The sequence below is a fragment of the Vicugna pacos genome, chromosome 21, assembly GCF_048564905.1.
Source record: "Vicugna pacos chromosome 21, VicPac4, whole genome shotgun sequence".
Lineage (NCBI taxonomy): Eukaryota > Metazoa > Chordata > Mammalia > Artiodactyla > Camelidae > Vicugna > Vicugna pacos.
The window spans coordinates 32,628-47,033 of NC_133007.1; the positions used below are offsets into that span (position 1 = coordinate 32,628).

At 47.4% G+C, this 14,406-nt stretch overlaps 1 protein-coding gene across 1 annotated transcript in view; it reads left to right on the plus strand.

Annotated features, from left to right (window-relative positions):
- LOC140687907 (uncharacterized) overlaps window positions 1-14,406 on the plus strand; it is a 125,232-nt gene that overhangs the window by 32,571 nt on the left and 78,255 nt on the right. The window contains exons 7-9 of the mRNA XM_072945832.1: window positions 994-1,167; window positions 1,620-1,759; window positions 6,193-6,411. Of these exons, the coding sequence (XP_072801933.1) occupies window positions 994-1,167; window positions 1,620-1,759; window positions 6,193-6,411 (533 nt within the window). The remainder of the gene's footprint in view (window positions 1-993; window positions 1,168-1,619; window positions 1,760-6,192; window positions 6,412-14,406) is intronic.

Genomic DNA, 14,406 nt, shown 5'->3' on the forward strand with positions numbered 1-14,406 from the left:
AAACAAGCACCAATCGGAGTGCTGAAGTACTCAGAATTATTATGCCGGCGGGCTCAGAGGGGTTTCTCCTCCGAAGTTCTGAGCACCTCCAAGACGTGCACATGAGGTTTTAAATACTTCAATACAAGTAAGGGGATATTAGCCAATAAGACTTAAAGAACCAAAAGCAAGGAATCAGTACACTGGAGCTTATCAATTTGTAATAGATCACGTTACTGACACTTGTTGAGCTTGGAATTACGAGTTAGGTTGTTAGCCCAATAAACTGACACTAAACTTCAGATTTACGAGATAGCCCAGCAGAACTTTGATCAGTAAACCGACATTTATCACACTTAGATTTGTGACTTAGCTTGTTAGCCCAGCTGGACTTTTCCTTCACATGAGGACAGCTCTCCCACCCCCAGGAAACCACTGTGAGCCCTTGATGTTTCCACTAGGGTGGGGTATGGTTTACCCAGGAGGGATGGGGACTATGCACCAACACTCAGGCAGTCTGCTCTGTCTGGGGCTCTGATCTTGTACCACACCACTCCCCCCAGCCCAACACCTGGGACAGTGGAGCTAAGGCAGTGATCCTTCCTGCCTGTTTCCCAGCGTGTAAAAGGGGAATATGTGCTCTTCCCAAGGTAGTTCTGAGCGACAACACCTGCGGGTGCTTGGTTCTCAGAGCAACAGAAAACCCAGCTCCGCATGGGGGCAACGGGTGTGATCCCCGTAGTGTTTCTGCAGAAGCATCTGATGGAGGGCTGGATCAGGGAGGTAAAACATGAGCTGCGGGACTTGAACGGTTACAGAAGGGTACAGAGGTAGGTCTGCCATCTCAGGGTGCCCTAGAGGTAAAGCTTTTTCTCTCCAACTCCGCTACGACACTCCCCTATCCAGACCCATCCCTTCTCTGCTCTTCCTGTCCATCTGTATCCCTCCACTTTTCCCCTCTTCTCCACCCGCTCCCATCTTCTCCCTCCCTCGCTGTCCCACCTTCTCTCGCAGAATCCAGAGAGGATCCATGTCCCTCCTGCGCATGCGCTGTCGGTGCCTGGTGGTCCGCTGGTTCGAAGCTCCATGTCCGAGCCGGGGATTGGCCCCAAATGCTTCTCAACTCTGTCGCCAGTTAGGCCTTTGGTTCCTGCCTGGGGCCGGGGCTTCTGGCTGTGGAAGTGCAAGGTGGGGGGCTCCCGGGAAAGGGTTCAGGCGGCTTCGGGAGGGTGATCCGCCTTTCACAGCCCCCAAGGGCGCCAGTCAGCCCGTGTTCAGCTGAATTTCTCTGGCCAGACCCTTCTGACAGCACCACCTGCCCCGGCGCCCTGGCCACAGCTGTCCAGGTCCAGGTGTGCGCCTGCCACCTCTCACGCAGCCGGGATCCCCTCAGTCCACGGCTGGCGTCCCCTTCCCCTCTCCCGCCCGCGAGTCCTCTCCTCCCGGGCTTCCTCTCCTCGGCCGCCTGCCCGTCCCCACCAATGGGCGGGCTGTTTCCCGGGCGGGCGTGGTCTGCGGACCTGGACGGGAGCGGGCGGCTTATGCTGGTGCTGGGGCTGCCCTCCGAGCGGGGCTGCAGCCCGCACCCCCCTTTCCCTCCCCCCTAGGGCTGCCCTCCTTTCCCTTTCACCCTCCCTCAGGACCAGCTCAGTGGCGTGTGTGCTGCTCCCCGGGCTGAGAGCCTCTGGCTGTAGCGCCCAGCTTCACCTGGTGGAGTCGGGAAAAGGGAGCATCAGTGCTGAGCAAGCTTCTGTCTCCTCCCTCAGTGTTTCTGCCGCAGGTAAGTACCTTGAACACTTTCAGGTGTTATGATGGCGGTGCTTGTTGATGTCACGTGTTTTTATAGTGAGAGGGATTAACAGTGGTGAAAGCAGGGCTTGGTTCTGTTAAAAATGAGCTGAAGGCATGAAGCTGTGATATCCTCCTTCCTTCCCTCTCCAAGGGTGAAACATGTGACCGTCGATTTTAAAAAGACAGTTACAGTCCCTAACTAGCCCAGCCCAGCTAGTGTGTGTTAACAGGAACAGCATCACCAGAGGCCTTGGAGACCCAGGGATATTGCAGTCCTAAAGAACTCCTGGCACAGTTTGGTTTGTATTGGTTTTTTGTTTTTCTTAAATTGTGGGACAGACTAGTGGTATAAAAAGAAAAATATTTGTCAAGAAATATTTTTTCATATAACAGCGTTATTGTGATATAGTTCACACACCATGAATTCCATCCATTTAAATGGTACAATTCAGCAGCTTTTAGCATATTCACAGTTGTGCAACCATTATTATTCCAGAACGTTTTTATCACTTCAGAAAGAGCAGTGGAAATTAATGACCTATCCACCCCTCCAAAGTGGTGGTTCTAAAGAAATTTCTTGGCTAATCTTGACCATAAATTCACTTGTTACATTCCAAGAAAAATCTGGTAGGAATTCTAATCAGAATTGCAATGAATCTGTCTATCAAAACAGGAAGAATTAACGTCTTTATGGCACAAACTTCTTCTACCCATGAATATATTTCGGACCCTATATTTTCCTCTGTCCAGAGCCTGGCCCATGGGAAGTCCTCACTACTTGTTGGGCTTGTGAATGATGAGATTCTATACATCGTTAGTTGCAGCTGTAGCCTTTCACAGAAGAGAAAAGAAACCTCAGTGAAACAAGTGACTCTCTGATGGTCAGAAAGAGTGACAGCCATTGCTGGAGTGATCCAGTGGACTTGGTGTTTGCAACCAGAATTCTCCACCACCTACAGCTAAGGGGATTAGAGTGTTCTTTTATTTTTTCTTAATGGCGTTGCTTTTATTTTTACTTATTTTTTAAATTATTTTTTATTTAAGTGTAGTCAATTTACAATGTTAGTTTCAGGTGTACAGCAGAGATTCAGTTATAAACATATGCATATGTATATATATGTTTTAGATTGTTTTTAGTATAACTCATTACAAGAAATTGAATATAGTTCCCTGTGTTATATAGCAGGTCCTTGTCATTTATTTTATATTTACTAATTTGTATCTGTTAATCCCTCCTTTCCTGCCTGCTAAATACAGTTTGCTTTCTATGTCCATGAGTCCATTTATAGGAGCACCATTTTTCCTAGTAATATATGCTCTTTGGCTGCTTTCAGTTTCAGTAATTCCATCTTATCTGTGGGCGCTTTTCTTCTGGTGGCCTTTATGTGGTTTGCACACGTGGTAATAGAGATCTTTATTTGGGAGAACTCCAGGTCTCGTGTAGTCCCTGGTACAGAGTGCCCACTGAATTGATGATTGAACTGGGAAAAAAGCACAGTAAATGCTGGAATTTCTACTATGGTTGAGAATTCCAGGTTTCAATAACCTGTTTAGACAACCTTAATATTGGCTGCACCCATTCTGGGTAATTTGGTGGAAATTCATGGTATGGTGGTGTAGAGACGGGGCCTTATATTCTTCTTCTCTTTCTATTTTCTAACACTCATTCTCCTGGGCCTTCCAGATCCTCCCCCAGAAGTGCCCAGGGCTGGCTTGGTGCTGCACTGAGGCAATATTTGTTAATAACGCCCTTTCCTCTTCTCCTCTGAGCCTCCGTTTCTTTCTGTGCACAATGAGCGCTTAGACTAGATAAATACTTTTCAGTTTCTTTTAAAGCCATGTTTCCTTTGAGAAACAGAAAATGCAAATATCTCCTCTCAACCCAACCCTTTAGATTTTGGTATGTCCTCCAAGGAGTGACATAGCTCTTTGTGAAAAATTGATGTGATTTTGATTGCAGGTGACACAGAAAAGTCTCTTCAGAGATTTATTGCAGGGAGAGGGCAGGAAAGGGGCAGTATGTCACACTTTCTAGTGTGAGCAACGGAGCAGGGACTTGGATTTAAATACGGTGTCTGACGTGGCCTCTCTCTAATCTTGTAGAATGTGATAAACTTCTCTACCTCAGTTTCTTGATGTGTCAAGTTGGGGTGATAATATTTTAAGGCTTCTGTGAAACATTATACAAATAAGACATTTGTGTCTCGGTAGAAACAAGATCTGCTAGGGATTCAGGGATTTGTTTAAAAAAAATTCTTGTCCATAGCACTCTGTCTGTGTGTATTTAGACGTTCCTGGAGGGTGAGGGTGAGTCTAAAGTCCATTGTGTGACAGGTGGCCCATATTTCTCCGTGTCCCAGTTTACCCCCTACTCCCCAGTCCTCTTCCTCAGTCCAGGATGAAGTTCCCTAGTAGATTTACACAGAGTTCTTGTGGAAATGGCTTTTCATTTTATTGTTTCACCAAGAAGGGCTGCCATCATGATCTCTGTGGTCAGGTTTTGAAGGGCTGCCATCATGATATCTGGTAAGAATTCTATGCAATTTGGAGTTCCAATTTAATGAAAAGAAAAAAATTACAAATAGAAAATTAGAACAAGGGTGGTGACAGGGGCTCTTTTAAGTGGACACCATTAGCTTTGTTAGCTTCAGGTGCTGTGGCCTGTTGCCACGAGGACCCATCCTCTTGCTCTGAAGTTGGAGGGACTAGTGGGCTCAGTGGGAATGTTAACTGAGTGTATCTCATGAGCTGGGCATTGTCCTATTTGTACTGTGTGTTCCTTATTTGAGACAGTGAGCTCACCTAACCTCGATAACCTCTTTAAAATATTAGACTTTTAATTTTGAGATGTAATGTAGATTCCCATGTGGTAGTAAGAGATTATATGGAGAGGGCCTATGGACTCTTTGCCCAGTTTTCTTAATGGTTCCATCTTGCAGTGTTGGGGTACAATTCATTACTGACTCACTAACAATTTGAGGTTTGTTATTGCCCTTATTTCTATTCACGATTAAACTGGGGCTTCGAGAAGCACACAGGCCTGTCCAGGTCACCCACATTGTTAATGCAGAGTCGGGTGAACGTGGGCTTGGGATTTCCAGGCAGTACCATTATGATGGTTTGTGGCAGGGAGCAGCATTCACTTTGCTTGTTTATTCATTCGTTCAACAAACATTTATTGAGAAAACTCTGTGGGTCAGATGCTTTCATAGAGTTATCTGATTCTTCAGCAGTACTGAGAATCAGGTAATGTTTATATATTTTAATCTGAGAAAATTAGCTCTGAGAGGTTATAACCCCCCCAAAGGAAGTATAACTCATAAAGGAGGGATAGAACATGTGTACAGTCACCTCCTTTTATGCAGGTGGTACCCTATGCATTTTAAATTTTCAAACATCCGTAATCCAGATATATTCTTGTAAGGCAAGGCTTTTTTTTTTAATTGAAGTATAGTCAAGTTTACAATGTTGTGTCAATTGCAAGGTGTTTTTTGACTTTTGAATTAAAAAATACTTTTTCAGTTGGGTAATTAGGTGTATTTACTTGTTTCATTTTTAAAATGAGGTACTGGGGTTTGAACCCAGGACCTCGTACATGCTAAGCATATGCTCTACCAATGAACAGTACCCTCTACCCCAAGGCAAGTTTTCTTATCCATTATTATGAAGCTTAGGGGTTCAAATAAATTGAATAGGAATCCAGATCTTTTGATCCTACTGTGGTCCTTTTCTTTATATTCTGCTGAAGGGGGTTGGGGAAGCATTTCCTTTGTTCATTTCTTTATTCAGCATTTTTGAGCAGTGACTTTGCATCAGGGCCTTGCTAGGTGCTTGGAAATAGAAAATAAGAAATGACCTTTCTCTGCAGAGGCAGGAAGCCTAGACCAAAAGCTGGGTAATGTGATCGAGCTACAGTAGCCATATGCAGACTCTGAGGACAAACTGTACCCTTGGATTTGCTTTGGTTTCCTTTGTCTTCTGGCTGGTACACACCAGGTCACCGCAACCCAGATGGGCCTGTAGCACACAGCAGAGAATGTACCTCGATCTCCTCTCCCCTCTCGGCAGGGCCTGCAACATGAGCATCCCTGACTACGTGCAGTGTGCTGAGGACCACCAGACTCGTCCCGTTGTGGTCCAATCCATAGAGATCATCTCAGAGGAGAATTTCTTTTGCATCTATCAGCTACTCACCTCGGTGAGCCATATCAGCCCTTGTGGCTCCCAGTGGACACTCTGTATCCACTACAGGCACCGCTATGTGCCCGAGAATCGGTGGAGCGTCTTCCAGAAACACCCCAAGGTCGTGGGCCTTGTCACCATTACCGAATGTCTCTCTGCCAAGGCCTTCGAGAAGCTCCACATGCAGAGGAGCTGTATGGCACATCGCTTAATGACTCTCAGCTATTTGTCTTTGTGCAGCATGGGGAGGTAGCCGAGCAGAGGCGCACCGACGTTGCCTTCAATCTAAGAGTACTGCAGGGTGGTGGAGAAGAGGATCGAGGACTTCACTGAGTCACTCTTCATCTTGCTCAAGTCCAAGTGGCTGGATGGTGGCCCCAAGAATTCTGGGGACAAGATCCCCCTCCCCTGCATCCCGTTTGAGAAGGAGGACTTCATGGGACTGGACACAGACAGCAGGTAAGTTTACCTGGAAGCCAGTCCACCTTGGCTGTGTGCTGGATTGCTTCCCTACATCCAGAAAGGGATCAGCAAGGAAGAAGTCAATCTTGTAGCCAAGGGGGGAGGGAGGTGCAGCCCGCCGGTTTCCAGACATTTCAAAGTGAATCCGCCTTTATTTCAGAGAGATCCTTTTAGGGTTAGTGTGGACACTTACTCCCGCTTTACAGCCAGGACCATGGTGGGACCCCTGGAGTTGCTGTCCAATAAAGTAGCCAAAGCCACTGATGCTAGGAGCACTGGGGAGGAGGCTGGACTCAGCTGAGATGTGCTGTAGGTCAAATGCACATCAGACGCTGAGGCTTCTCTAGTAAAAGTACATAAACTATCTCTTTACTTCCTATATTGATTACATGTCAAAATAATAGTATTTTACATACAGTAGATTAAGTAAGATCTGTTCTTAAAATCACATTCTAGTATTTGTTTTTTGTTTGTTGGTTTGTTTCTTTGTTTCAAATTTTAAACGTGGCAACTGGGAAACTTTCTTTACATGGCTCTCATTTCATTTCTGTTGGGCAGCCTGTCCTGGGACAGTCTCATCCCTTTGCTTATAGATGAGATGCTGAGCCCCGAGAGGCAGAACGAGGCGCTGGTTGAGCTGCGGCTAGAGCCGCTGTCACCTGCCTCCCAGGCCCAGCACCTTTTCAGCTCAGGCCGTCTCTTCCTGCCCGACAGCCACCATGCCAAGTTAGGACATCAGAAACACCGCCAGGAACTTCCTAATGAACTCCTTATGCAGGGAAAGGCGTATCACGGTGTATGGGACAGAGCAGGGAAATGTTCATTCCCACTTTGTCCCTGTGATTAAGTCAATGGCCCCACTTTGCCTCGGAAGTACAGATGAGCTCTTCTGGGCTGCCTACCCCCCACCTTCTGCTCTGTTTCCCCATATATCTATCGTGTTGTCCCTCGGGCTGAAGAGGGTGAGATGCCTTTGCCGAGACGTGGTCCCCCTTTGCTGGGGTGAGTGAGGGAAGCTGTGTCCCCCCGGCCTACGGCCTCGGTCCTTGAGTCTGGAGAGGGCTCATGGTGGTCCCAAAGGTGGCGGTCAGAAGACCTGGCATGTGCTACCGGGCCCGCTTTGGAGGTGGTGCTCTGTGATTCTTGAACTTACCTAAGATCAGATCCTACTTTCTGGTTGTTGGTAAGTTGGAGGAGAAGATTCTAGAGAATTAATAAAAAGAATGTCTAGACCAGCCCTGTGAGTGAGAAGCACAGGGGACACTAGTCCCACCTGCGAGAGCCCACCTAGCAGGCTCTGGATGAAATTTCTGTTCCTCCCCGGAAATACCTCTATGGCTTAAGGAAGAGGAGAGGCATGTCGTGGCCATGATCTGTACTTGTCCTCACAGGGCCCTGTGATCTACATGCCCGCACTCCCCATCTGCTTCTTGGAGATGAGTTGACATGTTTAGGAGCCTGGGCACTGCTGAGGGCATAGCTCCCAGCACCGTGCTACACAGAGTCTGGCTCTGTTCACCTCACCTGTCAACTCCTGCTGAGGCCCCAGACATTAGTCAAGGTAGGTGCATCAGCGAAACCTAAGCAGGGACCACCTTCTCCCCCTGGACAGAGTGGTGAGTGAGCAGTGGAAGCCTAGAGCCCTGCCCCAGCCCCCACGCCAGTGCCACTTCTTTTGTCATAGGAGGCACTGGTGACATTTTTGCTCAACAAATGCTTGTCTCTGAGTCTGCAGACCCACCAGAGAATGCCAGCTTGTTTTTGCCTTTTGAAGTCTGCCCTTGGGACTTGGCGGAGTAGCCGGATGTGTACTTAGCCCACAGTGGTTCAGCGCATTAAACCTGCCTCCTTGTGGGTCTGTCTATTGTGGTACCATAAGGGCTCAGCCAGCATCTGAACGTCATTGAGATAACGCGGCCAGTGAGCTAGGGTCAAGCACATTCTCCTCCAGTCACTTTTACTCCATTGTTTCTTTTACTATTCCACAGCCATTAATTTTTTAAACAATGCTTTGGTGCAGGAGCAGAGCCTCATTCTCTCCTGCTACTCTTGGTGGAAGTGAGTAAAACGGTCCAGACTGAAATGCAACAACAATTTGTAGCTCAAAAGCTGCCTAGACGCTTGTAGGTCGAATTTTGGTTAGGGGAGCTGAACACGTTGTGGTCCCCCGGCAGCGCCGCTCCCCTCAGGCCCCTGCTTTCCCTTGAGCAGGAGGTGAGGTTGGGCCTCACCATCCCCGTGTCCCTGGCCTCACACACTCACATAAATTCTTGTACATGCAGTCAAAATCATTTTTGTTCTTGTGTGATTCTAATTTTCTCTTGTTCCTCTTTTCCTTTTTCTTTACTCCTTTTTCACTTGTACTGCCCAGTGAGCATGTTGTTGCATCTGAAAATGTGGGCTGTGCACACCCTGCATTGGAAATAGCCAGATTGCCCTCCGTACAGTCTCCATCACTTTAAAAAGCAACAACTTAACAGCTGTTTTGATCCATCTATTATCTTAGTCATTTTTTATTTTCTAATTTTTTGGAATATTTGCTTTGTTAGCCCATCACCCACTGGTGTTTGATACCTGTTGAAATCCTTGCTTTTGAGGAACATGTTTGGTCCTCCTTTTATTTGGTGACAAATGTGCCCTTATTAAATTTGTTTGATTGTTTTGAAGAAGTAAGATGCGAATTGAATTTGTCGGCTGCTCAGGGATTCTTTTCATGGAGTATTTAAACTTGTAAGGTCAAACTCTGCAGCATTTTGCTCGATTCCTGCTTTTACACAAACGTGCTCGGCACGCGGTTCCTGGCTGTCGCTGTGTGACGTGTGTGACGGCGCTTCCTGGCCGGCGGTCACTGGTGAGGAAGTGGCCGCCATGGAGGTGACAGCTGCAGGGGACGCTGTTGGAGGAAGCGGTCACCGTTTGGTTCTTTAATTTTTTTTTTGCATTCAACTTCCCCGTGCCATTTACTTTACTTTGCCTTCATAAAGGGGCAGAATTGGGTCTAAAATCCATGACACTATTTGTTCCCTTTACGAGGCTGGTTTTTCTGGGTATCAGGACAACATGACCTTCTCCTAAGTAGCTGGCTCACCTGGATCTGTTGGACACAGGGACAGCTAAAAGGGCCATAGCTTCCTCTCTGCTCCAGCCAGTGGGCATTCAGAGCTGGGTCTGTGGTTTGCCTCAGAAGCCGTGCAGACCTCCCTGCCCCGGCCTTTACTTTTAACCCATGTTGGCAGTAAAGAGTTGAATCCGTTTCTGTTGCAGCTGACATCCACCACTGACAGCCGTGTCGTTAGTTTGTGGTAGTCAGTCTCCAACACCCCAGACAACCATGAAGGAAGATGATTTGGCCGACCTAGGACCCTGGATTCTCACCCTCACCATGGTTCATCTCACCCGGTGGAAGGGTTTGGCCACCACCATCATGCTGACCATGAGGCCTTGTTTCTCCTTTCATGCTCTGGTCCAAATGTGGACACTTCATTTTTCACTGAATTTGTCTCGCTTGAGACAGGCCAGAATATCTGAATGAGTCCATCACATTCTGGGTGGGGAACAGAACAGAAGCAAGTGTCGCAAGTAGATGGAGTCTAGGCTGTCCGGGTTGGCAAATGCAGGCTGGGATCTGTGATGGCTGGGCTGTACACTGGACACAGGCCTTTCCCGTGGCTCCTGAGAGCCCATGAGTTGGAGTGATAACAGCCTTGCGTGGGTTCCCCCATCCTCATCTGCTCATTGGCAAGTGTGTCTGCTAATTAGGAGCTCCCCCAGACCTCGGGCCCTTCAAAGCTCAGACCATGGGAGAACCTTGAGTCCCTTCTCCTGGACATCCTGTGTGAGAATCCACTGCCTTCTGAGGTGAACAGCGGCAGGAGATGCCTCCCCCTCCAGGGAGCACCCTACGGAGGACTGTTAGTGCACCATGCTGTGAGCTTGTGTGTTTCCGGCCATGGTCCCTACAGAACTACAGTTGAGATGGGCTTATTGATGGAAATAACAGGACTGATTCCAGGGCAGGGCCTGGGGGAGGGAACAGTGGAAATTGAATGTGACCTCAGACACCTCGGTGGGTGCTGGGGCTGTTACTAAAATGGGGAGTCTGGGAGATACCTGCCAGGAATGGAATTCTAGAGTAAATGGTGGACATGAGGCATTTTTAAGATGCCATTTGTCATCCAAATTAGGACTTCAAAGAGGCACTCGGGTCGATGAGCCTGGGGCTCATGTGAAGGAGCCGGACTAGAGATACACGTTGGGAGTCGTCATTCTTAGCTGGTGTTCACAGCCTTGCATGTGAATTAGATCATCTCAAGAGCTGCAGACTGAGGCTGAGGGGGGGCAGGGCTGTGTCTTGGTTGGAGGAAAGCCCAGACCATACAGCTTTGGTGTGTCAGTAAGTGGCGTTTCCCATTTTCAAAGCAATGCCAGTTATCCTTAAGGGGCCAGGGGCTGGGCAGGGCCAGCCAGGAAGAAATCTGAAGGGAGGGTCGTGGCCATGTGTGCGTCTTGGGAAGGTGCAGAGTCTGCAGGGTACGGGAGGGTAGACTCCTCAGATGCTAGAGTTGCAGTGAGGAATGGGGAGAAGTTAGTCACAATCACCTGTGAGGGAGGGAGGGAGGTCTAGGGAGCCCCACCTTACCGGACTCGCTTTCCCATGAACAGAAGGCAGTCAGACAGAGGATCTGAGGTGAGAAGGGATGGGCACTGGGAGGGGAGCCAACCTGGAGAATGGTGCTTGCAAAATTCTGGAATAGTCTCCCTGAAAAATAGAGTTAAAAATACCCAGACTCTTAAGAACATTGTTAGTGACTTGGGAGGAGGCAGTTGTTTTTCTGGCCTCCTAAGGGTAAGGCATGTATCCAGGGATACACAGAAGATACGGGCAGTCTGTTCCGGGGGCTTGATCGTTACCGGGGGAACAGTGCAAGTTTAAAGGGGGAAAAGGGCAGCGGAGGGAAACTAGCCAGGCCCTGTGTCAGGTACCAGTCGGCCGCCCTACTTGCGTGTTGCATTCACATCCATGCCTCCCAGGTGGGCGCTGACAGCCCCCTTTTGGGGATTGGGAAGCCTTCTCAGAGGGGTTAAAATTGGTCCATTTAGCGACTAGTAAATGCTGTAGCAGGATTCAAGCAGGGCCTTGTCAGAATTCAAGGGCATGTTCTCTCTACTGTTTCCAGTACTTCCCTTTTATACCTGGAATGGTGAAGTGGGTCAGATTTGGAGCCTTTCAGAAAAAGTATGATTTAAGCGCCTCTGGACTGTTTCACAAAGCTCAGCATTCTTTGATGGTTCTGAAGCACGCAGTGATTTTCGCCCCAGAGAGGTAACGTCTAACTCCTTTGATGATGACGTGGTTGCAAATGGTGTACAGGTGCAAAACCAGACTTTGCAGCTTCTGAAGGGAAACTCTCCATTTCTCCCTTGGTCGGCTTTCTTCCTCGGGATGTAACTGTGCTGCAGCATAGGCCTGAGCTTTCCATATGGAGTGAGAGTTTAATATCTGATGTTAGCATAAAACGGTCAGATGAAGAAAATCGACGTTGACAATTTATTTTTGGGTTTCATTAGTCAAAATATACTATCAGTTAATGGCCCATATAGCAAATGAAATTGAGTACAGGACATTGCATTTCTTACTTTCTATTTATAGTTCTCTTACCGAATAAGGTTGCCTGCTTTGGAACATCAGCTCCACCACTCACGGCACCTATCAGTGTGTTGGTGTGATTGCATTTACAGAGTGAATGTAATCTGGACTTCCTAAGCCCCAAACACTTCAGTGCAGAATCACGGGCTGTAGACGTCTGTTAGTCACGCAAATACTTCTAAAATTATATGATTCCAGAAAAGAAAGAAGAGAGAGAGAGAGATTGCCTTTATCAAATTTCCTTTCAGTTCTAACTGAAAACTGTTTTTGAGCAGCTCTGGTTTCCTTTGGATAAGAATATATACATTTCTTTGCATGTAACCTGGGTTTTGGGCTAGAACACCAAGTTCTTGCTGTCCACAAGCCACAAAAATAGTAGCCAAATTGCACACGTGTGAAATAGTTTATACTTTTTTCTGAGAAAGTATCCTTGAATTTGGGACTTGGGCTGTGATTTCTGCTTTTTGCTTCCCGCACCTGTCTTGTAATCTCTCACACCTTCCCACGTGGTTCCCAAGTGTTCGTGGTCTCAAAGGAGCAGGCAAACACCCAGTTGGTCACCATGTACTGCTGCTATAGATAGAGCCCAGTCAAGACCTAAAGGACATTATCAGAGAGGACTTCCTGGAAGAAATGGGCTGTACATTCAGTTGTGAGGACAGAGTAAGAGTCAGCCAAGAGAAGGAGTCAAGAATGTGGCTCAGGTCGCAGGTGCAGCCCGGGCAGAGGCCTGGAGGCTTTTGGCGTGGGGACCCGGGGAGAGTGCCCTGTGCGGTCCAGGGTGGAGGGAGCCCCTGCTGGGGAGGACACTGGAGAGAGTCCGGGGTGTAGGGCTTTGGAAGAAGTTGAGTTTTACTAGAACTGACACAGTAGGCAGTGAAGGGTGTCAACAGATGTGACCCTCAGGAAAGGTACTTCTGGTTTTGCTTCTGATATACTACAGACAAAAGGGTCGGGACGGGCGAGAGCAGGTATGTCTGTCCCTTTGAGATCCAACCCGTCATTCATTTATTCATAACACGTGCACTTCAGTGAGTCTAGGGGAGAGAGAGTGTAGCCACATAAATAAGCAAAATGTATTTGCTTCTTGAGAGCTTAGCATTGTCAGAAGTTGACTTAGCCTAGAATGTTCTAGGAAGAGAGGAACAAATTGTGGAGGTTGGAGGGAGGGAAGGCTTCCTTGGGAAACAGTCAAAATGAACCTGGAGGCAAGTGGGAAGTAGGAGCAGGTCAGGGGGCTCCTGAGGTCACTGGGGACCTATGTACTGAGATGAGGCTGGGCAAGCAGGGTCTGGGGTGGGGCTAGAACTCTACCAGGGAGCCTCTGAACTGTTTGAAGTGGGGTTGATGTAATCAAATTTGTGCTTTGGGAAGGCTGTCGTGGCTTTGTGTGTGTGTGTAGCGGGAAAGAGGTGGAGGATGCCACCAAATGGGGGATCATTTGAAGACAATTCACAGGCTGGGATATGGGCTTCAGGGCTACTTGGGGACGGCAGGGGCAGTGTGGATGCCGGCTTTCCTTATGGGGGACTTGTTAGCGGGGCTGCCCTAGAGGCACCTTGTTGCTGGAAGAAAACTGATGGAGGCTGCCAGGTGGACATTCCTCTTCTCTCCTTCCCTGCCTAGTGTGATGATCTTAGCTCAGCCAACATTTGGAACAAAAGAGCTAATCTCCAGGGTTGCCCAGGCCTTTGTAGAGCTCCTTCGAGTGAGATCTGATAGGATTTAGGTTTGTGTTCAGATCTGGATGTTCACTTAGTTAGAAACGTCCTGTCATTTCGATTTCCATAGGGGTTTTTATTCCTGATAAAGATTGCTTTCTTGGTGAGAGGAAAATTATTACAGCTGTTGTCTTTTTCAAAAAAAAATCATATGTTTTAAGAGCTTTAATATTCAAAAGAATAGGAATATATAAAATATTTAAGGAAGTCTTTGGTGTGGTTTCTTTGCTTTCTGAGCTAATGTGGAGTTAGAGCCTTTGCATTACTTAATAGCACATCCTTGTCAGTATTTAAAGAGCTGTTAGTGAGCGCCCCAGGCCCCACCTCTCAAAGAATCGTTAAAGTTTGCTCTGAAATAGTGAGGTCATAAAGGTCTTGTTTTCAGAAATCAAAAGGTTTTAAATACGCACCATAGCTCCATTTATAAAATAATAATAAGTTCAAAATTAAGAAAATGGAGGATAATTGATTTTTTTAAAGCCTAAACATAAACTTTCTTGTGCTAATGTTGCAACTGGAAATTTTGAAAAGAAAAATCCTACTGCAGTATCATCTATGTGGTATATATATATAAGTTTCACGTTTGAAAAGTAACTGCGCAGTGGTTTTCAAAGTCAGGAGCAT